Source organism: Lytechinus variegatus, chromosome 19 (genome assembly GCF_018143015.1).
Source record: "Lytechinus variegatus isolate NC3 chromosome 19, Lvar_3.0, whole genome shotgun sequence".
NCBI lineage: Eukaryota > Metazoa > Echinodermata > Echinoidea > Temnopleuroida > Toxopneustidae > Lytechinus > Lytechinus variegatus.
The window spans coordinates 12,349,021-12,373,842 of record NC_054758.1 but is presented as its reverse complement, the minus strand read 5'-3'; the positions used below and the strand labels follow the sequence as shown (position 1 = coordinate 12,373,842).

At 37.1% G+C, this 24,822-nt stretch overlaps 1 protein-coding gene across 1 annotated transcript in view; it reads left to right on the top strand.

Annotated features, from left to right (window-relative positions):
* Positions 1-23,696, top strand: part of LOC121406051 (acetyl-CoA carboxylase-like) — a 69,407-nt gene extending 45,711 nt beyond the window's left edge. Inside the window, exons 31-53 of the mRNA XM_041597059.1 lie at positions 339-476; positions 1,094-1,168; positions 4,416-4,583; positions 4,983-5,143; positions 5,589-5,700; positions 6,190-6,345; positions 7,724-7,789; positions 8,392-8,466; positions 9,741-9,872; positions 11,109-11,246; positions 11,930-12,050; positions 12,711-12,808; positions 13,745-13,999; positions 14,679-14,799; positions 15,450-15,546; positions 16,090-16,186; positions 16,697-16,832; positions 17,565-17,742; positions 19,148-19,293; positions 20,176-20,297; positions 20,644-20,814; positions 22,434-22,573; positions 23,357-23,696. Of these exons, the coding sequence (XP_041452993.1) occupies positions 339-476; positions 1,094-1,168; positions 4,416-4,583; positions 4,983-5,143; positions 5,589-5,700; positions 6,190-6,345; positions 7,724-7,789; positions 8,392-8,466; positions 9,741-9,872; positions 11,109-11,246; positions 11,930-12,050; positions 12,711-12,808; positions 13,745-13,999; positions 14,679-14,799; positions 15,450-15,546; positions 16,090-16,186; positions 16,697-16,832; positions 17,565-17,742; positions 19,148-19,293; positions 20,176-20,297; positions 20,644-20,814; positions 22,434-22,573; positions 23,357-23,480 (3,027 nt within the window). The 3' untranslated portion in view covers positions 23,481-23,696. The remainder of the gene's footprint in view (positions 1-338; positions 477-1,093; positions 1,169-4,415; positions 4,584-4,982; positions 5,144-5,588; positions 5,701-6,189; positions 6,346-7,723; positions 7,790-8,391; positions 8,467-9,740; positions 9,873-11,108; positions 11,247-11,929; positions 12,051-12,710; positions 12,809-13,744; positions 14,000-14,678; positions 14,800-15,449; positions 15,547-16,089; positions 16,187-16,696; positions 16,833-17,564; positions 17,743-19,147; positions 19,294-20,175; positions 20,298-20,643; positions 20,815-22,433; positions 22,574-23,356) is intronic.
* Positions 23,697-24,822: the final 1,126 nt, after the last annotated feature.

Genomic DNA, 24,822 nt, shown 5'->3' with positions numbered 1-24,822 from the left:
AATTGCTGAGAAATCAGCAAATAAGCATAGGATTCGGGTCAAGCGTCGGGCCCGACATTCAAAGCAACAATCATACACTGTCCCACGTGCGCTTATCTGTGTTGGTGATCTCCAGTGTGAACATTTTTCAGCGTAGATTTCAAGATTTCACAAAGTTCAGTTTATGTAAATGTACCAGATCTAGATCCTCGATGATATACTGACAATTAAGCCTTGTTTTACAGTCTTTCTCATGAAATCAGTGTTTACTGCAACCACTGGTATTTCTCTTTAATGTTGTCATTTTGAAGAATGCAATCGGATCTGTGATAACGTATTTTTCCTGTCTTATCTATCAGTTCCATGAGGACCGTATCTATCGCCATCTGGAGCCAGCCTTAGCATTCCAGCTGGAGATCAACAGAATGAGCAACTTTGATCTACACCTCATGGACAGAGCCAACTACCGCATGCATCTCTATCTAGGCTCGGCTAAGGTATGAAGATTATTATGATTGATGGTATAGGTACATGTATTGTTGTGGTCATGCCAAGTTGAAAGAACAGGTAGATTGCTGCATGTATCTCTAATTCTTAAGTGTGATGATGATGATGGTGGTGGTGATGATGATGATGATGATGATGATGATGATGATGACGACGATGATGGTGATTATGATGGTGATGATGATGATTATGATGGTGATGATGATGATGATGATGACTACGATGATGGTGATTATGATTATGATGAAGTTGATGATGATGATGTTGGTGATTAAGATGGTGATGATGATGGTGATGATGGTGATCATGATGGTGATAATGGTGGTGATGATGGTGATTATGATGGTGGTGGTGATGATGATGATGATTAGGGATTTAGTGAATTTGAAATTACACTGTTAAAGTGTATGATATTTGTAATTTCAAATTATTATTGCTAACAGGAATTGGCATTGTGAATTGATATGCGTTATACAAAAACTATTATTTATTGTTAGTAGTAAATTGATGTTTTTATCCTACCCGAATGCATTCCTGTTGTTTTTAGTTGAGTTTAATTGCAACTTCCATCCCCTTGTTTGCATGTGCATGTAATTTTATTTTTCAGTTCATCCAAACTCCTGTCGTACGAGACTACCATGCTGGCAGTGCAGATCATAAGCTCAAGCCCCCTGACCCACATGTAAATTTATTTGTAAAATACCCCCCTGATATAATCAACATATTTACTCAAGTGTGCCACTTCATAGTCACATTACATTTGCAGTTTGATCTTTTTTGCCACTAACACTTCAGGGGCCCGTTGCATAAAACTTTTTACCTGAGAAAACTCAGGTTGTTTTTATCCGAGTTTTTGCCCTGTGTTAAAGTCAATGGCAGAAATCATACTAACCTTAGTTTTCAGTTTTTACCAGAGTTTTCTCAGGTAAAAAGTTTTTTGCCACTAACACTTCAGATCAACACTCTTGAAGGGAATTTCACCCTCACAAAAACTTTATTTAAAAAAGTATAATATCTTTTTTTTTATTGAAATGGGTTTTATTGTGCCTTTAGTGTATCAACTGAGAAAGCATTTCACACCTGCTCAAAAAGAAAGCAATTTTAGTCATCATGAATAAAATAATGAAATTTGTGCATTTTATATTACATAACAAATGGAGCAGCTGCTCATACATGTACATGACATCACAAATGGTTTTTCCTCAAAACTTGACCAATATTTTTTATTATTTCTTCTGCTATTTTTCTAACAAACATTTCGTGAGGGTGAACTTCTCTTTAAACGTAAATGCCCAGTTGGTGTTTCATAATGCTGTTCATAAAGATGTGCACGGCGGAACATGTTGTTATCTGCTAAAGCAGCTACAGTACTTAGGGATATCATGTACATGCAGCACAAGAAAGGATCACCAGTCGATCGTTTAGTCGCTCATAACTTACAAACAGCTTTATTAAACACCCACCTCTTGTAACAATCATAGAATGAGTTTGAAGAGCATCTAATAACAGGACCACTCAGTATTTGTATATAAATTGTACGTCCATATGTGTACATGTATATCAATTGAAGGCAAATGAACGAAAAAAATAAAATACGTATGAATTGTGATGAAAAAAGGATACAATTCAAGGGAAAAAAATTGTGCCAAATAATTCTGTTAGAAAATATGGAATTACCGAGAAATTTACAAACTCAGGCCAGTGTCTGTTCTCAATGGTAATACAGTGTCCTACATATCTTTGTTGCCAATACATGTATTTAGTGTGATTGTTTTTTTTTAGCTTAGATTTCATGATCACTTTTCTTTTCTTTCTTATGAATGCAAGTCACAAACCTTAGATTTCCAGGAGAAAATGTAAAAGACTAGTTACCGGTACATGTACCATTCACTTACATAAAACCTTGCAAAATAGAAAACCTATGCATGTCGGCTTCTGTATTATATCTTAATATTCAGAGGGTGCTTCAAAGCGCTGTTCTTAAGTTAAGAGCGGGTGAAACTTTCTGATGCACTAAACAATCGCCAATGAACATTTTGGTGTATACCATTTACTGCAATAAAGGATCACCAGTCATTCTTAAAGGTGCTCTTAACTTTCGAACAGCTTTATGAAACTCCCACCAGGTGCCCCAGTGATGCAATGTACTACTAGTATAAAGTTCTCTAAAGAGCTAAAGATGTCCTTATTCATATCCATTCAAATGTGTATTATTGAATTTAATAGTTTAAGAAAATTCTTTATTTGGGTCCCATTTATTCTACATATTAATGTAAAATTTCTCTACTCACTTTTAACTTTTTTCTCTCTCACTTGGGAACCATTGATGTAGCACTAATTTATGCATTACATTTCATTTTACATGTACATACATGTTGAAAATTATTTATTTCTAGCCTAGAGAGTTGGGATTGAAGGAATACTAACAACTTATTCCATATACATGTAGGTGTAACATCCACTTGTTTGTATTTTGAAGGGAAGGTTCTTATTCTTCTTTTCTATGGATTTCTGTTCTATATTTCTAAACAGAGACTCATCACATACTTCTTAATAATGCTGTTATATACTCTATACTTCTGTGTGATAACTGTGTTGTAGCACATGAATACATGTATGAATCCTTTGTATAAAATGGAATTTATAAACAATGGTGCTCGAAAGTTAGTGAACCCCATCAGAAAATGAACACATTTAGAAGTGTTCAAGTTCTGCCAGGTTTTAGATGATTAATTGTGAAGTCAGGTGACTGAAATATTACTTTCAATGAAGTTTGTTTCTCTGGGCTCACCGAACCTTGTGATGTTGTTGTCTACATTCAACTCTCGGCATGAAGGAGTGCATTTTGGGGCAAGGTTCACTAACTTTTGAGCACAACTGTATGTTAAGGCGACCGCACACCTTACGATTGGTCTGCGACCCAATTTCAGAATAAAATGTAGTAGAATTTGATGCTAATATTGAGACTTGGAATATCTTAATGTTCTTAATCATGGTATGAATACCCATGTTCAAATTTGTGACTTTGCTGTCATCCTTCTTAGAATAAAAGCGAATTTAATATCTAGTCGTAATGACGTCATAGCAGTCGAACGATTGGCTACGATTTGAAACTAATTTGGCCTTTACTTCAAAATAAAAGCTTGCAATCTTTCAAAATGGTTATATTAGTATTCTTTCAATTGATTTTAACCTCAAAAAATGATATGTTCCATTCACATTTTCAAAACTGAGCAAACTGCGATTTGTTCCAAAATCGGATCGCGAACAGTCTTAAGGTATGCGGTGGCCTTTAGTGAATGAACATGTGTGAGAAAAGAAAACAAAAATACATCTTCTATGATCAGACATCTTTTTCTTGTGTGTGTGTGTGTGTGTGGAGGTGGGGGGGAAGGGTGTAGGGAGGGAGAATGTCATATGAAATTGACACACACAGTACATGGTTCACATTTGATTATGTACAGTGTAGATGGTTTGCTTGCAGTGCTATTTGAATTTGGAAAAATTAATCACCAACAAATGATATTACATGTTTTATATTTTCAATCAGCTTTGTGAAAATTATCAAATTTGCGGAAAATTTCTTTTAAAATCAGAAGTGTTGCCATCCAAAGCAATAAAAAACTTAATGAAAAATTGTGATAAATACTTTTGTACATGTAGCACAAAATAAAATCAACATTCCATTTGCAATACATGTATTTTGTTCTTCATATTTTGATATTTTGCTGTTATTGAAAAATCCTTTCAACACAGGTACATCTACATGCATCCTCAGAGTTCTGTTCTTTGCTAGACTTTCTGAAAAAAGGCAGAACAACATGCACTTATTTTCTTGACTATATTTACTGGAAAGCTGCTATACTTCATCACTTTTATGCTGGATCGCAAACCTTTCTAAAAATGTATCATTTCCTCTATGTTTACAGGTGGAGAAAGGTCAAGAGGTCACCGACTACCGCTTCTTCCTGCGAGCCATCATCCGTCACTCTGACCTGGTAACCAAGGAGGCATCCTTCGAGTATCTCCAGAACGAAGGCGAGAGGATGCTCCTCGAAGCTATGGATGAACTTGAGCTTGCCTTCACCCATCCCGATGTAAGTTTGTATGATAAATCAGTGTATAATACATGTACATGTAGTTACTATTCGCTGAATATTTAGATTACAGCCTTCTGATTGGTCAAAGTGCATCGCAAACACCCTTGTAGATATAAATTTAGTACATGTATCTGAATACCAAGGGTGAAAGGGCTCCTCGAGCTATTGATGAACTGGAGCTTGTTTTTTATCCATCATAATTAAAGCTAATTACAAAACGGTGTATGCATGTAGTTGTTACCTTTCACTGCACATTCAATTTGTAGCCTTCTGATTGGTCAGAAACATTGCCATGTTTCTTCCTTTTGCTATGGAATAGCAGTTGTTTTTGCCTTCAGACTTAATTTTGAGCCAATGCAATAATGCATCCCTCTTTGCAACCCTTTTTTATTTTAGTCCAAACGGACAGACTGCAATCACATCTTCTTGAACTTTGTACCCACCGTGTACATGGATCCGCTGAAGGCCACAGATAGCTTACGGAACATGATCAGCCGCTACGGATCCAGGCTTTGGAAGCTACGCATCTTGCAGGCAGAACTCAAGCTTAATGTCAAGTATGTTATGTGATAATATTGAAATTGATGATGATGATGATGGTGGTGGTGGTGGTGGTGATGATGATGATGATGATGATGATGGTGGTGGTGATGATGGTGATGAAGATGTTAATGATCATAATGATCATGATGCTTTTACGGTGATGATGATGATGATTTTATGATGATACATGTAACTGTGGTGATGTCACGTGTAGCAGCTGTTACTTGGATAAAACATCAGTGAAAAAGTAAAATCTAGATCAAAAGCAGTAACAAAATAATGTTTTTCCTGCTGCATACAACTCTATAGAATTCATGGTTACAGCAATACACTCTCCAATATGTATACAAAATACAACAGGGTATAATCAAATATTTTATTTTTCCTGTGGGGCATGGTCTACAGCTCTTGCTTTTAATGTATTTTCATGATCGCAATTTAAATCATTTTTTGTTACAGGTTGAATGCACACAGTCCACTACTTCCAATAAGGATCTTTGTGACCAATGAATCAGGGTATCGTCTAGACATCAGTACTTACCTGGAGGAGACAGATCCTTCTACTGGTTTGGTGAGTTTAATGAGATAAATATGAATATTAGCGCTGTTGACTTTTTTCTCAAGTGTTGAAAGGAAAAGGAAACAAATTCTGGTAACAACAGCAAAGTGAATATTCACAAATTTGAACAAAGCTTAGACAGAATTACTTAAACTATAAATAATTGATATTTGCCAAATAGTTTTTCAGGAAAGTGTGAAATTACCAAGTTAACGAGGAGATGAAGAAGAGTGAAAATACTGAAAAATGCCTGTCCGTTTAACATGTGGTCCCATATATTGTTACCTGTGTTAGCTACACCAGGAAAAGCATGCGGTAATGAAATGAATATGATTTCAAGCAAGCCTGAATTATTGTAGTAACACTTTAATCTAAATGAAAATTCTCAAATGCTCAAACTACTCTTCTCAGCACATTGGGGTTGACAAAGGAGTGTGCTGTCGAACGAAGGTTTGACATGATGACCTCGACCTTATTCCAATATCGACTTTTGTTGTGCAGGTGAAGTTTGTGTCGTATGGCATGCGAAAAGGAGTTCTCCACGGTCGTTTGATCAACGCCCCCTACATGACCAAGGATCATCTACAACTCAAGCGATACCAGGCCCAGAGCCTGGGCACGACTTACGTCTATGACTTCCCTGAGATGTTTAGACAGGTAGGCCCGTATTCTGAAGTCGGGTTTAACTTAAACTCGGGTTTAAAGTTGTGGTTTAAGTATGGACAGCCAATTGTTACATAATTACTAACAGTATAGAGACATCAAACTTCAGCTAATTCAGCTCTCAAACAATTTATAATTGTGTAGGAAGTATAAATAAATGATTGTCTTCACCATCGATGAATCAGTAAAGAGCACAATAAACATAAGAAACATACAACTTAATAAAAAGTTTGATACTTTTGGCTTTCCATACTTAAACCACAACTTTAAACCTGAGTTTGAATTAAACCTGACTTCACAATACGGGCCAAAGGGTATTACATACACTACCTCCAGACCAATTTGAGGGTGTTTTACAATGATTTCAAGTCTTGTGTTGGCTTTGGTGTTGGGGTTGAAATTTTGATTGCCTTCCCCTTGCTCCAAAGCTTACTCAGAATTTGAAAAACTGTTCCAGATCACATTATTGACATCTAAACAACTAGTGAGTGACTTTTCGGGACCATCTTCATGTTATGTTTGGTGTTATAATCGTGTAAAAATTGACTTAACACCAACACCAAAAGGTCAATACTGAACTTGAAATCACCCAATGTACCAAGTTTGGTGTTCCATTACATAAGAAATTTTTAACTACTTACATTGCACATATGAAATTTTACTGCTGACATTTTGAACTACTGAAGCCACTTATAACTGTCAAAAAACTATTTAGTTTCAGTTGGCTATCAGATATTGAACACTAGGCCTTGCTTCATTCAAGGTATCTTATATTAAGATCCATACTCTACATGTAGTTTCATGATTTGTTGGATGGTATGATTCATAGTTCCAAAATGTCATAACTTTGCATTCTATTTTCTGGTATTAATTTATGTCTGACAAGAAGTCATGCTTGAGTGCCAATGTACTTAACACATTATCTCGTTGTCTGTTTGAAGTGCTATATCGATTTTGATTTTATTATTATTATTATCATTATTGTTTAGTGTGCTGTACAGCACATCCCATAAACGTGATATGACAAATTCAGAGATGCAGGGAATTGAACTGTGATTTATAAGGAGACTTAAATATATTTTTAAACTTGAGCTTGAAATCAAAGAAACTAATGTGAAAATCATTGAATGATGGGCCCAAAACTGAAACATTCTTTTTTAAACGTACATGTATCTTCTGGTCATATATATTTACATTTACCAAATAGACACTGAATATTTGCCATATCTTAATTCATCATTATTTGAATACATTGTCTATGTTTCATGTCATTACACTCATGTCACTGCTCTTTGTTTGCTCTACCATTTCTTCCTTACTTATTTCGCTGACTCCCTTCCATGTTTCCTTTATGTATTGATTCTTACAACAGAATCTAGTCATTCTGTGGGAGCAGCACAAGAAGAGCCATCCTGAAGTGGAGATTCCGGAAGAAATTGTAAGATATTCTATTTTTTGCTGATATTCTGTCCATTATTTGTGAATCATTTTTCAATTCAATTCAATTCAATTTTATTTGGCAAATTAAAATAATCAAGAAGTTACAAAGTAAACAAATACATAAGAATGAGCCAGGACCTCTGAAAAAGCATCCTGTGCTTATATTTGAGGCCCTAAATGACAAATAAGAAATACAATAAAATACAAAAAATAACATTAAATTAACTTTGTTTAAAAACGTAAGTATTAGCTAAAGGCCTGCACACCATAAAAGCACATACACCCACAAACACACATTGCAACATAGGAATAAGGAAAGTGAGAGAGAAAAAATAGATAATAGAGGAATAATAGAATCATAGTAAGAGTAAGAGCGAGAAAAGAGGATAAAATGAAGAAAAAGAAAAGGAGTCATCTCCATAGTTAATTAAGTAATATTTATCCAAAGAGAGATTAGAGGAGATTATGTTTACAAGTTTGTTTTTCTGGTTGAAGAATTGCCTCGACTGGGTGATTATTCTTCTTATTGACGGTCGGCTTACACGTAGGCTGAGTCTACTGTTTTCTTATTCTCTGTTATTTCTTTCTTCCAATCTTCAGATGACGGGACACGAGCTAGTCCATGACAGGAACAATGAGCTTCAACACATGAACAGAGTACCAGGAGAGAACACAGTAAGTGATAGAATAGTCCTGTCCCCCTATTCTCGACATTTAGGAATTGACTTGGCTTTGAACAGGGATGGAATCCTGTGCCCCGTCTCACAAAGAGTTACAAGTAATCCAATCAACCTCAACTGGGGCCCGTTGCAGAAAGAGTTGCATTTAAACGCAAGTCAAAAAATCAATCGCAAGTCCCAAATGCGCGCTGTTGATTGGTTGAAAATCAAGTTGCACATGATTTTTAGAGTTGCGATTGATTGCAACTCTTTCTACAACTGGCCCCTGATCGGAAATCCTTCAGTGTCATAATTTTTCTTCAAGAAATTTGCACGATCTCCTTTGTGAACAAAAAGATAAAGAGCACTCAAATTTCAAGAAAGCAATAGATACATGTATACTGTTTAGGAGTATTCTTTATATGTCGAAAATGTTTTGAACAAACTTGAATTTTAGATGTTGACGTTGCTCGCTTTCCATAGTTGTGATTGATTTGATCAGTTTTAAGTCTTTGTAAGATGGGAACCTGGTGAGCGTTTCATCAACATTTTCATCCGACATATTGCCAGGGGTCCGTTGCAGAAAGAGTTGCGTTTAAATGCAAGTCAAAAAATCAATCGCAAGTCCTAAATGCGCGCTGTTGATTGGTTGAAAGTCAAGTTGCATATGATTTTTAGAGTTGCAATTGATTGCAACTGTTTCTGCAACGGGCCCCAGATCGGACAGTTTTCCTTGATTGTGATTGGCTGAGAAGCACTGTTACTATGGTGACTGTCAGATAAAATGTCCGACAAGTCCTCTCATGAAATGTTCCCTTGGCTGGCCCTGACCTTGGACTGCACCACTTTTACAAAGTCAATGGTGCAATGTTTTCTTCAGCAGCCTCATGATGTGGAACTCCCAGGCCTCAACCCCTCCCTGGAATTCATACCTGTAAGGAAGGTGTCAAAAGCCTAGAGTTTTGAACTAAGCAGTCATACAATAAATCAGAAATTTTGGCAGTCTTGTTTCCTTTTTTTTTCCATTTTTATATATTTTTTCACCTAATATATATGTGGGTTTCTACATGTATGTTGTGAAGTCAGCATGAAAATATTTGGCATTTAAAAGATCAATTTTGTAATTTTCAAGTAAATGGTGAATATTCAATATGTTCCAGAATTATAATGATTTAAAAAAAAAGTTATCTGTAATTAAGTGAGAGCAAAATTTTTAGTTGTGAAAGATAAGGTCAAGCAACAACTGAATGTACGTGTTCTTGAAACTGTGCTTTATCTATTTCTTTTCAGATTGGTATGGTTGCATGGCAGTTTACATTCCTCACCCCGGAATACCCTAAGGGTCGTGACGTGGTCGTCATTGCCAACGACATCACCTTCAAGATTGGATCATTTGGTGTGGAGGAAGATAGCCTCTTCCAGGTGCGTTTTTACGGCTTTAGATTGTAGAGGAAGAGATATTTTTCATGCTCTTAGATAACAATAACAAAATAATATTAACAAGATTATAATGAAATTAGGAATACTTGAATCTCATTTTGCATAATTTGGTAACGAAATACAAAATGATTTTCATCAGAAGAAACCCTGCATAGTGGGAACCTTGACAGGTGTCTTCACATCCAGGCAAAATTTGCATTGATCAAACATTTCACAGCCCAGGGCCTGTTTCATAAAAAGTTACCACTGTTGTAACTTTGCCATCATGGCAACTACATGTGCCATGATGGTAACCTTGATTTTGATTGGCTGCTGAGCCCCGTTGCCATGGTACCATGATGGCAAAGTTACAACAGTTGTAACTGTTTATGAACTGGGCCCCTGATCTGATCTGAAAAAGCCCAGGGATAATTGGTTTGAGCCTTGGCTTGACCCTCAGGCTGGCCAACAAGTTGATTTGAAAACGACTGATTTTCTAGCAGGCCATTTTTTGAATGGGGTATTTTACCGCATTGGGTGGTATTTCGATCGCTATGGTTTAGTTAAACCTGGGTTAACTTAGACTACAATTTTATGGAGTGCCATTTGTCAATTCGTTCACCAAAATGATAGTTTGTTTGTCCTGCTGCAAAATAGTTGTCAAAAAATGATGAAGACGTGAAATAGAAAGAATAGGAAAATGTTCACAAATATTTATGAATTTTAATGAATCAATCGATACATGATGATTACCATGAAAATGGGGAAAATATCATGGAGTCCAGCATTTCGTAGAAGTGAGGCGTAAAATTATAATTAAGACGGGGTTAAATCTAGGTCTAATTATCAGGATACCACCCATTGACCCATATTCTGAAGTCAGGTTTAACAGATCATGGTCTAACTCGTGCTAAAATTATGGGAAGCCAAACGTTTCAAAATTTTGTTTACAGTGAATGCTTCTCATGTTTACTGTGCTCTTTACTAATTCTTTAATGGTGAAGACAACTGTCATACTTATCCTTCCCAGGCAGCTAATAATGTTTTGGGAGTCAAATGAGCTGATACATTGAACCTTTACTGTTATAGATTTATGTAACAACTTGATTTCCATAGTTAAACCACAACTTAAAACTGGAGTTTAAATGAAACCCGGCTTTAGAATACGGGCCATTGGGTTTAGCGGCATGTCCAAGGTTTTTGCTTATGCTGGTTTCTTGTATTAATTCTCCAATGCAGAAAGCCTCAGACCATGCAGTCGAGAAGGGGATTCCCCGCATCTACATCTCGGCCAACAGCGGGGCTAGGATCGGACTGGCTGATGAGGTCAAGTACCTCTTCAAGGTCGCCTGGGAAGATGCAAAAGAACCGGAGAAGGTATGCCTATTCCAGTCATAAGATCTTGTAATAATGATAATCTGTATATGTGTAGGGCATATCACATTGTCATTTCACTTCCCTACAGGCTTCCAAACCCTGGCTTTACAAGCCTGGAATGTCTTGTTGCGTGGTGTAGTGGTTAGAGCTTAGGACTCATACTGTAATCGCAAGGTTGTTAGTTCGAATCCCCACTCTGCCTGAGAGTAATTTCTGTCATCTATAACCCCAGCCGCTTTGACTGATTAACCTAGACGTAAAATGTTTCCTAGGTAATTGGTTTAATACCAGCTTGGCGTTTGCCAGCAAAAGGCTGTGCTTAAGTGCTCAAGCATTTCTGACTAGAGCATGATTTTTTTTTTAATCAAAGTATGTGTAGTTATTCCTTGCTATTGCCCTACAAAGCAGTAAATATCTGATAATTATTTCATTTTGTTTATTCAGAGCAGTGTATGTTTGCAGTAATCTTATTCCTTATCCCTTGGTCCTCTGCAACTTCTGCCAAAAGTACTGCCGTTGTCTTCCGCCGTAACATACATACCTTGTATGTCTGAATATTTAAACTTTTCATGGCTTTGGTTCATTTTATCATTTGAAAAATGAATCAATTGATTTTTTTTTGTTTTATTGATATTTGATTGGCTTATTCATTCAGATAAATATCTGATTTTTATTATTTGTAGGGATTCAAATACCTCTATCTCACACCGAGTGACTTCAAGAAGCTGACTCCTTTGAACTCTATCCGTGCCGATCACATCGAAGAAGATGGAGAATCTCGCTACAAGATTACAGACATCATAGGTGAGCTTTATATTAACTTTGTTCTCAAGCAGTTGGTCTATTTCTCATATTGACGTGGAGCGTTGTGGCCCAGTGGATTAGTCTTCAGACTTTGAAACAGAGGGTTGTGGGTTCGAATCCCAGTAATGGCCTAAATTCCTTCGGCAAGAAATTCATCCACACTGTGCTGCACTCAACCCAGGTGAGGTGAATGGGTGCCCGGTAGGATTCATTCCTTGAACGCTTTAGCGCCTATTATATGGCTGCTCAGCTACAGCCGGGGTAATAATATGATAGCCAAGTATCAAAGCGCAGTTGAGCATATGCACATAGTAACTGTGCTATATAAATGGACATATTATTATATTCTAGGCATTTTTTTTTCTATTTCTAGAATGACACACCCACCAGTATGTATAAAGCTAATACTTGAGTTTCTTTTGGGCAATTCCATAAAATATGTACATCCAACCACCTATATGTTGAACCTTCATGAAATACTCTGTCTCTGATTTCTTGTTCTTTTGACAGACTGTAATGTCTTAAAAGGACCAAGACTTCATCAGTTTATGAAGTGAAGTAAAACTTAAGAAAATTGGGGGTCGGACATACTTAAAGGTTGATCATTTTATGGAATTGCCCTTTTTTATATATATATATATATATTTTTTTTTACATTAGGCAAGGATGAAGGATTGGGTGTAGAAAACCTAAGAGGAAGTGGTATGATCGCAGGAGGGACATCAAGAGCCTATGAGCAGATCATCACCCTCAACATGGTACGTACATGTACAAGGGAGAACCATTTAGTTGGGGTCAAAGGTCGAATAACCAGTGGTCAGATTAAGCTTTGTTTCTCAATTTTTTTTCTCATGAATAGGGGAGCATTTCATGAAAGGACTTTGATGGATGTTTGTGAAAAAAAATTATGAAATAAAAAACATTGGCTTTAGTTTTAAATCTGATGTTAAAGATGCTGTATGACCAAAGGAGTCTCTGTATCAATTTAAAAGCTTGCATTTTTCCCATACCCACCCAGGGGCCCGTATTCTGAAGTCAGGTTGACATGTAGCTTAGACCACGGTTTAACTCTGTGCTAAAATTATGGGGAGCCAAAATTTCAAAAATTATGTTTATATTGTATATTTCTTATGTGTACTATTTTGTTTCCTTTTGCTTTCATAATAAAAGAAAATACTTCAGTTATCGTTCCTAGACAATTATGAACGATTTGAGTGTCAAATTGGTTAATAAAGTGGATTTGTACTGTTAAGGATTTGTGCCTCAATTGGCTATCGGTACATGTAGTTAAACCACAAACCACAACTTCAAACCAGGGTTTAATTTTTGAAAACCGAGTTTAGGATGTTTAACGGAGGCATTAAAAAAAAACCCAAATATGATGTATTGCTGGAATGTCAGTGCATTTACGCTGCTTGCATGCGGAATGTTTTCTGTTTTATCAGAAAGGTACATGTATAAGATGTGCATTATACATAATAAATATGAGAGTAGTGTAAAAAAGATACATGCTTCATAAAGCAAAAAAAGGGGGGGGGGTATTGATGGTTAGAATGAAAATATTTGTAACACTTATATTAGGTAAATCTCCAGAATTTTTTTTTTGCCAAAAAAAAATCCATAACAAGTTCATGCAATCTTCCTGTCACCCGCAAATATTAAAGTTTATAGTTTGAAAATTGTTCCACTTTCAGGTCACCTGCCGCGCCATTGGAATCGGATCATACGTGGTCCGCCTCGGTCAGCGCATCGTCCAGAATGAGAACTCCCACATCATCCTGACGGGAGCGGCCGCACTGAACAAAGTCCTCGGACAAGAGGTCTACACGTCTAACAGCCAGCTTGGCGGCATACAGATCATGCACAACAATGGTGTCACACACGCCGTCTCAAGGGATGACTTTGACGGTGTGGGGACGCTACTCAGGTGGCTCTCGTACATGCCAAAGGTGAGGCGATTCTCTGTAAACTATTTCAATTCAATTCAGTTCAATTTTTTTCAAAATCCATTCCAGTCAATTCAATTTATTTCAACTCCATTCCATTCAGTTCATTTTAGTCCCATTCAGTTTAATTCAGTTCTTTTTGCTTTAATGTAATTCAATTCAATTTACTTTATTTCAATTTCATTCCATTTTGTTTCCTACAGTGTCAAAATTTGTTACGCTCACATTTTAGAATCACAGTCACTTTATATAAGCTTAACATTACTTTAATGGGCTTTAGAAACATTGACATATATGTACATTTGTATATGGATATTTTGTATATAATGCATTGTCTACATGATCTAGTATACAATTTATATAATTAGCGTAGTGTATTATTTTTAATAAAGTATTTAGCACATAATTATTTTAAATGTGATAGGAGAAACTGACACAGTAGTCATCTACGATGTACATGTAGTCTTCTCAAAAGACAATTATGTAGTGCTACATGTAGGTGATATTTTTCCTAGAATAGCAGTCTGTAGGGCAATTTGTACAGACAAAGGAGGGTCATGCTGAGACAGATGCTGATAAAGATGCTGCCGTCACCTTCCTCCCAGCTCTTTTTTCTTCCCATTAAAGCATTTTGTGTATGAATGTAGTGCATAATTATTATTTTTTAAATTTTTTTTTCTAGGCAAAGGATAGCCTCGTTCCCATCATTCCCAGTGCAGACCCAATAGAAAGGGAGATTGATTTTATCCCATCAAAGGCACCATACGATCCAAGACACATGCTTGCTGGTCGACCCAACCCAGGTAAGGGATGGCAGTGACGACGACGTTGGCGATGATGATCCTGATGATGATGTTGATGATGATGATGGTGGTGATGATGATGGTGATGATGATGTTGATGATGATTATGTTGATGCTGTTGATGATGATGATGATGGTGATGATGATGGTGATGATGATGGTGATGATAATGATGATGATAATGATGATAATGAATATGGTGATGATAATGATGATAATGAATATGGTGATGATGATGATGATGATGATGATGATGATGATAATGATGGTGATGGTTACAAGGATGATGATGATGGTGATGTTAATAATGATGGTGATGGTTACAAGGATGATGATGATGGTAATGATGATGGTGCTGCTGCCGATGATGCTGATGCAAATTATGTTGATGATGATTTAGGTGAGAAAGAATTTAATGATATGAGGTTGAGGTGCAGAAGGATGCTACATGTATAGCATTTGTGATAGTGATGATGGTCATGAAGAAAGCGATCATACTGTAATAACCCTGATCATGATGACCATGATTGTGAAGAAGCTGATTATGATAAAATAGGACATACTGTATTGTCATCCAAAATATAATCATTAATATTAAAACCATCTACATGCAGACATCAATCAATCAATCAACATTAATCTTGTTTCAGATAAGGTCAGTGAGTGGCAGTCTGGATTCTTTGACAAGGGTAGCTTCATGGAGATTATGGAACCATGGGCCCAGACTGTCGTTGCAGGAAGAGCCAAGTGAGTCAGGCATCATGGATTTTTTTATAACCTCGAGTACTTGTATTTCGACTCAGAATTGGGGACATTTCATTTATTAAAACCTTATTCGCTTAGATTATATATACTTCAAATTGCAGCAGTTTGGTTTTCTATTCATTGGTGTGTTTTCTTTTACAGTTATTGTATCAGGAATAAGAAGAGAAAGGGCAAAAATGTGTGTGTAGGAGTTCAGCAATTTTTTAATTTGCATTGAAATGCTGTGATACATGTAGATGCTATTGAGGGCCTTAATGATTTTCCTTGTACTGTTTGTATTTAATATTTTGTGAAAGAAATCAGAGCACAGTGTGTACGGTTTATATATATTTTATTCAATTTCAGTGTTTTGCATCATATATTTTCTTTGTCAAAGTGTGACATTAAAAACTGTCCTAGTTTAAATTTAAAGAAGGACACTGAGTTTTTAATCCAATATACATGTAATGGCAGTACTTTTAATGTTGCTACTTTTCCAGCAAACATTATTCATCCTTTGTATTCTCCTTCCTCTTATTTTAAAAGATTGGGAGGTATTCCTGTTGGTGTCGTCGCCGTGGAGACGAGGTCGGTGAACATTGAGATCCCTGCTGACCCAGGCAATCCTAACTCAGAAGCGAAGGTAAAATTTTTACATTTTTTTTGTACATTATTGTACTCTCTCTATTTTATCCTCCCCTCTCCTTATCGTCAGCTCTCTTTCTGTCTTTCACTCTCTCTTTAACCTGGTGGGTGTTTCATAAAGCTGTTAGTAGCAAGCATCTTTAAGAATGACTGGTGATCCTTTCTTAATGCACATTAAATGCACGTTAAATGCACATTAATGTAGATTTGGTGTTTATCATTTACCACAAGAAAGGATCATCAGTAGTCTGCAAAATCGCTCGTAACTATTAATAGCTTTATTATGCACCCACTGGGTACAAGTCATGTACATGTAATTGGTAGTTCATCTCACGGTTTCTCAATGATTTTTTTTTTAGCATACGATTGTACATTCCAGTATTATACTTATGACATCATGAGTTATTGCAAAGTAATTATTCAAGAAAAAATAATATCGTTAGTCAAATCTTCTATTTGAATATTTCTTACATTCAGAAAATGTTTGTCCTTTGTACTTTCAAAATAGACGATTTCTCAAGCTGGAATGGTGTGGTACCCAGACTCAGCCTTCAAGACTGCACAGGCCATCAAGGATTTCAACAGAGAAGGGTTACCACTCATTGTCTTTGCCAACTGGAGAGGTTTCTCTGGAGGAATGAAAGGTAAAATGAAGAATGGAGGGAGGGAAGCGGTGGATTAAGAGGAGAGGGGTGATGGATGGAAAGATGAAGGAGGGATGGATGGATAAAAAGAGTGAGGGATGGCTTGATAGATAGATGGAGGGAGGGAGGGAGGGAGGGAGGGAAGGGGAAGAAGGAAAGAGAGAGGGAGGGAAGGATAGGGGTAGGGAGGGCAGAGGAAGGGGAGGGAAGGATCAAGGGATGGATGGATTGATAGAGAAATGTAGGAAGGGGAGGGATAGTTATAGAATTGGATGGAGGGAGGGAAGGATGAATATAGAGATGGATGAAGGGAGGGGGCATGGAAAGGGGAGCGTTTGATAAATGGATTCAGATTCAGATATTTTTATTGTCCAATTGTACTCGAGTACAAAAGGAAATTCAATTTGTTTGCACAAAATAATTTAGAATAGTACATGATATAGACAGAAGATTACACGATACATAGTAGAATAACATATATTAAGCATACAAATCAACAAGCAAAGATAAGAGAAATTAAGATAAAGACAGGGGGTAACATAATTTCAAGTATGGCTATTAAATGGATGATTGGAGGGACAGAGAAATAGTATGATGTACATGTAGGAAGGAGTGGACCAGCCAGCTATATATGCACAGACACAAAGTGCGTTGCTTCTTTCTAGAGTGAGAGTGTTCTGTTAGAATAGTAACTGTTATGTGACAAGCACTCCCTCCATTTCCACTTTCCAGACATGTACGAGCAGGTGCTGAAGTACGGGTCCTACATCGTCGACGGCCTGTGCGAGTACAAGCAACCAGTGATGGTCTACATCCCGCCCTTCGCTGAGCTGAGAGGAGGATCTTGGGTGGTTATCGATCCCTCTATCAATCCTAAGTACATGGAGATGTATGCCGATGAAGACAGCAGGTACGTCAATGATAATCCGACCCATTACTGAACCCTGCATAATAGAGCCTGGTGATGGATCATGTAGCTGGGGCCTGTCTTACAAAGAGTTGCGATTGATCTGATCAATCGCAATTATGGAAAGCCAGCAAAGTCAACATATAAAATGCATGTTAAAAAAAAATTCTAGATAAGAATGTATATCCATAAATTCATTGATTTCTTGACTATTTGGTCTGTTCTCCTTTGTTTGCAAAGGACATTTTGCAAATTTCCTGTAGAAAAAATGATGACACTGACTTCCATAGTTACGATTGAGTGGATCAATCGGAACTCTTTGTAAGACGGGGCCTTGATTGATACTGTATGTTTTGAATAGGTTATTGTGTATAATCAGTCAAAAAATCAGCCGTAAGATCAGTCAGTATCATAATGGTTTATGTTACAGGTTCTTGGTTTAACTTGCATGTATTAGACAGTAAGCCATTGCCTAGTACTGTAAGTTTATGCTGAAATAATGGAAAATCAAATATATCAAAACCTTTTTTTAAATCTGTATAAGTACACATTTTTGTTATGTTTACTAGGGTTATCTCTAATCATTGATGAATTAAAGGGGAAGTTCACCCTGAAGAAAACTTTGTTGTAAAAATAGCAGAAAAAATAGTAAAAAATATTGGTGAAGGTTTGAGGAAAATCCGTTAAAGAGTAAGAAAGTTATTAGAGTTCAAAATTTTGGATTTGTGACGTCATAAACGAGCAGCTGCCCCATGTGTTATGTAATATAAAATGTATGAATTTCAAATTTTGTATGGTTCCTGATGACTTAATTTTGTTTTCTTTTCATGATCGGGTGTGAAATGATTTGTCTATTGATATACAAAAGTTACAGTGAAAACCATTTTCAATTTTCTGAGAAAATGACATTTCATTGATTTTTTACCATTTGCTATGTAGGAATGCTGCTCGCATATGACGTCACAAATCAAATAATTGAAATTCTAATAACTTTTTAATTATTTGAAGAATTTTTCTCAAACCTTCGGCAATATTTTTTATTATTTTTTCTGCTATTTTTACAATAAACTTTTTGTCAGGGTGAACTTCCCCTTATATAGGAAGTAGTAATGTTTTCCTGAAAGTTTTTTATAAATAATTTGAATGTCAAAAGAGCTAAGAAAAAAAATATATTTTCAGTTGAATATAAAAGCTTGGCAATTGACATGTAAACCATGTGCCTTATAAAGAACATCAGAAATATTTCTTATCCACCAGAGATTTTTATATCTTTTTGATACATCATAATAAAGATCCTGGTTAATCCAATTGTTAAGGTTTATATTTGATTATGATATAATGGTCATTTCTCTGGATGAAAGATGTTTGAGAACATTCTTAGACATATATCCCATTTTCATTCTTTTAGGGGAGGAGTTCTAGAACCAGAGGGTACGGTAGAGATCAAATTCCGTAAGAAGGACCAAGTGAAAGTGATGAGACGCATCGATCCGGTTTGTTCTGCTCTCATGGAGAAACTGGCCAGACCAACGCTCAGCAAAGATGAAAAGACAGGTAGGGGTGGTGGTGATGATGGAGGTGGTGGTTGTGGTGGAGGTGGTGATGATGATGATGATGATGATGATGATGAAGATGAAGATGATGATGATGATGATGATGATGATGATGATGATGATGATGATGATGATGGTGGTGGTGGTGGTGGTGGTGGTGGTGGTGATGATGATGATGATGATGATGATGATGATGATGATGATGATGATGATGATGATGATGATGATGATGATGATGATGATGATGATGATGATGATGATGATGATGATGATGATGATGATGATGATGATGATGATGATGATGATGATGATGATGATGATGATGATGAGGAGGAGGAGGAGGAGGAGGCGGCAGAGGATGGTGGTGGTTGTGATGGTGATAGTGATGGCAATGATTATTATGATGATGATGACGATGACGACGATGATGAAGATGATGATGATGAAGATAAGGACGATGATGATGATGAGGAGGAGGAGGGTGACGATGGTGATGATGATGACGATGATAGTGATGACAACAATGGTGATGATAATGATAATTACAACAATAATAATGCTAGTGATGACGACGAGAATGAGAAGATGATGATGATTGATGATGGACATGGTGGCTCATGGACGGGAGGTCGTGGGTTCGATCCCCAGCCGAGTCATACCAAAGACTTATAAAAATGGGACCTTCTGCCTTCTTGCTTGGCGCTCAGCATTTAGAATGGAGAAGGGTAATAATAACATATTATGTTATGCAGGGCCCGCTGGAAGAACAGCTTACAGCTGAGAGTGGCTACCCTGGGTAAATAAGAGTTATTATTATTATGGTGATACTCGGAAAGGTATTATATTGAATTATAATTTCATTCATTTAATTTTCTCCCTGCAGCACTCACCAAACAGCTGACAGAAAGAGAGGATGCCTTGTTACCCATTTATCACACTGTCGCTGTGACCTTCGCTGACCTTCACGACAGGGCAGGTCGCATGCAGGAGAAGGGAGTCATCTCAGTAAGTCTTATTGATTGTTGTTTTTGCCCTGACTGTAAGCTGCTCTCAGTTTAGGCACACAACCATTTCAAACAATGAATGTGCCTGCCAGGAACCAATTTTCTACACCCGGGTCGAGTGCAGCACATTGCAGATAAGTTTTCACAGAAGCCATACATTGCGCAGATATGATTATATACGTCTCATTTCCTAACAATCTTTACATACATGACAATAGACTCCCACTTTATACCTCTGCAAAAAAGAAAGAAAAAAAAAACTTACCCTGTGTAACTTCCATTACATTTGTACTCCACAGCTCCTTAACCAGCTACTGAATGTATATTTTGATATCCTCTTTCCGCAGGAAATCCTCAAGTGGAAGACATCCAGGACGTTCTTCTACTGGAGGTTGCGCCGTCTCATCCTGGAGCATGCCGTTACCAAGAGGATCTCTAAGGGTAACCCTAAGCTCTCCCACGGAGAGATCCAGTCCATGCTAAGGAGATGGTTCGTGGAAGACCAGGGAACAGTGAATGTGAGGAGATTTCATTTCATTCATTTATTTCCACTTCAAAACATTTCATACATACAGTGAAACCTATCTATAGTTGCCACCCAAGGGAAATTGAGAATATGGCCTTTATCGACAGGTGGCTGCAGAAGACGGGTTCATGTACACATAATATGCCTCTTATGGAAGAAGTTTTTGGTCACTATTGGCAGGTAGTTGCTATAGAAAGGTGGTCACTAACACAGGTTTAACTGTAGGGAAGGCGGGGTAAGTTTAGCATAGGGGCAAGTTGAGCCACCACCCCCAGGCTAATAATGAATGAGTCAGACATAGTGGTGGTGTCATGTATTGATGACCCATTGCATAACCCTTAACCCAACCACTTTATTTCCAACTTTGAACAAAAAGTACTTTTTTAGAGGGAAAAATAAAAATTTCAGCCAAAAAAGTAAAAAAGGGTGTGAAATAGATAAGTGCTTTTGACCAACACACATCTTTAAATATATTATAGAAATACGAACAATATTGTTGGTCCAGGTATGGATTCTCATTCTTGTCATAGTTTTTTACATGATGAATGCATGAGAAATGTGTGGATGTGAAAATATCGCAATAAGTTCGGATTGGGTTAATTTAAGCCAAATCAACATGGGGCAAGTTGAGCCATGTTAATTCTTATGGTGATGTATAATAAAAAATTAAAAAATGTAAAAAGCCATTGGTATGCAGGCAGAAAGGAGCAAATTCACATGACAGTTCTTTTGCTTTTAGAAGATGTTAGTATTTATTGAGAATTAGCAAGTGAAAAGACTTTAAATAAAAAATGGACATCCTGGTTCTTCCCGCATACATTTTGTACATAGTTTTTGTGGCTCAACTTACCCCCAGATGGTGGTACAACTTACCCCATATATGGGGCAAGTTGAACCATTTGACATCGGTTATTTCAAAGGTCTTAATGACTTTCAGTGTGGGGTAGAAAGTCATGTATAGGTGAAAAACCTTTCCCAAGAATCAAATTTAAAGGCAAGGTATTTATTTCTACAATATTACTAGTCATATCAATTCTAACATGCAAAAGTGTCACAACTTACCCCGCCTTCCCCTGCATATGAATATACAAAAAAAAGGTAATCAAATATCTGTTGGAGGGAAGATCATAAAAAGCACACAGATAGCTTGTTGGAGATGATCCTCACAAACAAAAGATAAAAACAGGATTAAAGTAAAATCTGGGCACAGTAAACATGATAAGATAAAATTGCCTTATTTAATTTGAAAGCAGGAAATAATTTTCCTGGTATCGCATCGCAATATGCTCCTCATTTTGGAAAGACTGCTATGCATAAAGTCTTTTGTATATCATATATTTACATAGGACTGTACATTACTTATTTGAGAGCTTTTCTCTTATAAATCAAAATTGCTATTCAAATTTGTAAAGCAAAATTATTCCCTGGAAAGCAAGAAAAATTTGGTTTACTCCATACTCCTACTCTGCGGACCTTAGAATTAATTTTGTCTTTAAATAGATGAAGTAGGTTTTTTGCACTTTTTTTTAAACCTCAATTGTTATTTGATTTGTGAGTGGTTTGTTTCTACAGACTTCGCTTAACTTTGTATTCACCTTTTTTCTTGTCTAGTCCTATCTTTGGGAGGATAACAAGGCTGTGACGAACTGGTTAGCAGAACAAGAGAAGAAAGAAAAGGAGACGAATACATCCTTCTTGGTGGAGAACATTAAATCAGTAAAGAGGGACAGCATCATGCAACAGATGAGACAGTAAGGGAGATTTTATTAGGATGGATGGAGGGATGAGTGCAGGGAGGGATGGGTGGGTGTGTGGATGGATGGAGGGATGGATGGTTGGATGGATGGATGGAGGGATGGAGGGATGGATGGTTGGATAGATGGATGGGTGGATGGATGGATGGATGGATGGATAGATAGATAGATGGATGGATGGATGGATGGATGGATAGATGGATGGGTGGATGGATGGATGGATGGAGAGATGGATGGGTGGATGGATGGATGGATAGATGGATGAATGAGTGGATGAATACTGTAGATAACTGGATCAATGAATAAGGGAAGGAAGGAATGTATGCATGAATGAATTTATGAATGGATGGATTAAACAAGCAGTTAACCCATTTTACAATCAATCACTTCATAGGGGCAATCCCATGCAATATGAACCCTATATTTGGTACTTTTTCGAAACTATTTGTCTCATCAAGCTTGTAATGCTCTCAAATACATGTAATCAAGGTTTGGGCATTTCATGAAGTGATTAATAATACTAAAATACAACGCCCTGCTATTATCACCCTGGCTTTAGCTGTGCTGTCATGTAGGCGCTGAAGCATTCAAGGAATTTCTTCCTACTTGGTACCCATTCACCTCACCTGGGTTGAGTGCAGCACAACGACAAGTGAAGTAGGAAAGTAAACAAAAAACAAATGGGGGGTTGGACAAACAAATAGGTCAAAGATTGCATGAAATTACCCCTAATGAGAATTTCACAATCATCTCTGATCTTCCTTTTTTTCCTTTCTGCAGGCTAATCCTTGAGAACCCTGATGTCGCCTTAGACTCCATCATCCACATCTCCCAACAGATGTCGTCCAGCCAACGCACGGAAGCTGCCAGGATACTCTCATCCATAGAACACAAATCAAATTGATGCGGTTCCACTGCCGTCCCGGAATCAAGATGTATTGTGTAACCATGGCAACAAGAATCATAGCGCCATTGCTTGTGGACAGAGTTCTCTTTCATACTCAGGCTTTGCTAGCAACTATGGTGATAGGTGAACTATGTTCCCATCGCAACAAGAATCGTAGCTCCATTGTTTCTGGACAGAATTATGTTTCATACACAAAATTGTTAGTAATGGTTATGATACATGAAAATAAAGTTTGCAACCAAGGAAACAGAAGTCATATCTCTTGTATAAAACAAGAATCTGATAAATAATGAATGTATGTCGAGAATCCGATTGAAGCGGTCCTCTGTCTTGAAATGAAAAATTGAACTTCCATCGAGCAAGAAAGCAATAGTGACGACATTCACTTACATTATATTCCTGTGTTCATGACGGGAATTCTCTTTCATACACTCGATTTGTATTGAATTAAATCATGTGTAGGACCTACCCTTGCATCATATAACCTGTACAGTACTTTGCATGTTATCCTCTTCTTTCTTTGAAGATGTGAAAGTGTATATGTACCTCTGCAATTCTTACATTTTCTCAAGACTACATAATTATATAGAACAGTGCCTTAATCGGTTAAATCATTATTTGTGGTAGGTTGAGACTCTATTTCTATCTTATGTATTATTATTATTACATGTTAGTAGCACTGATATGATGAATACATACATGTTTGGTTAGTATTGGCATCATCATGGCTAAACCCACTTAGTCTAGTATCAGTTTGGTCCAAGTGCCAATTGGACCATCCCTCACTGGTCTAATACTAGACTACCTATTCTTTTGTCTCGGTCCAGACGAAATGGGTATAGCCTAACTTGAAGTTAGACAAATGGTAGATAGGCTAAGTGGGGATTAGACCAAATGATAAGTGGATAAACTGGTTGTGGACTAAGTCGGAATAGACCATGTGGAGTGGGACCAGACAGAAAGTGGGTGTGTGGACCAAGTGGGAATTTAGTCCATTGAATTAGGAAATTGAATTTACCACGAAGGCCCTGTCGCAGCGTTGCGTGCAAGCCTTGAACTCGCCCGCAAACAAGTTTCGAGCATGTTCGAAACTTTTGTGCATGCAAAGCAGACTTGCGGGCGCTCCCGAGGCCACTGCGAGTGAGATACTGTCATAGAGGCGACCTGCAGGTGGCAAAAATAGTCACCCGCAAGTCACATGTAATTGATGATGGTGAAGAGGAGGAGGATGATGATGATGATGGTGATGATGGTGATGGTAATGATGATGGTGATGATGATGGTGATGATGGTGATGATAATGGTGATGATGATGATGGTGATGATGGTGATGGTGATG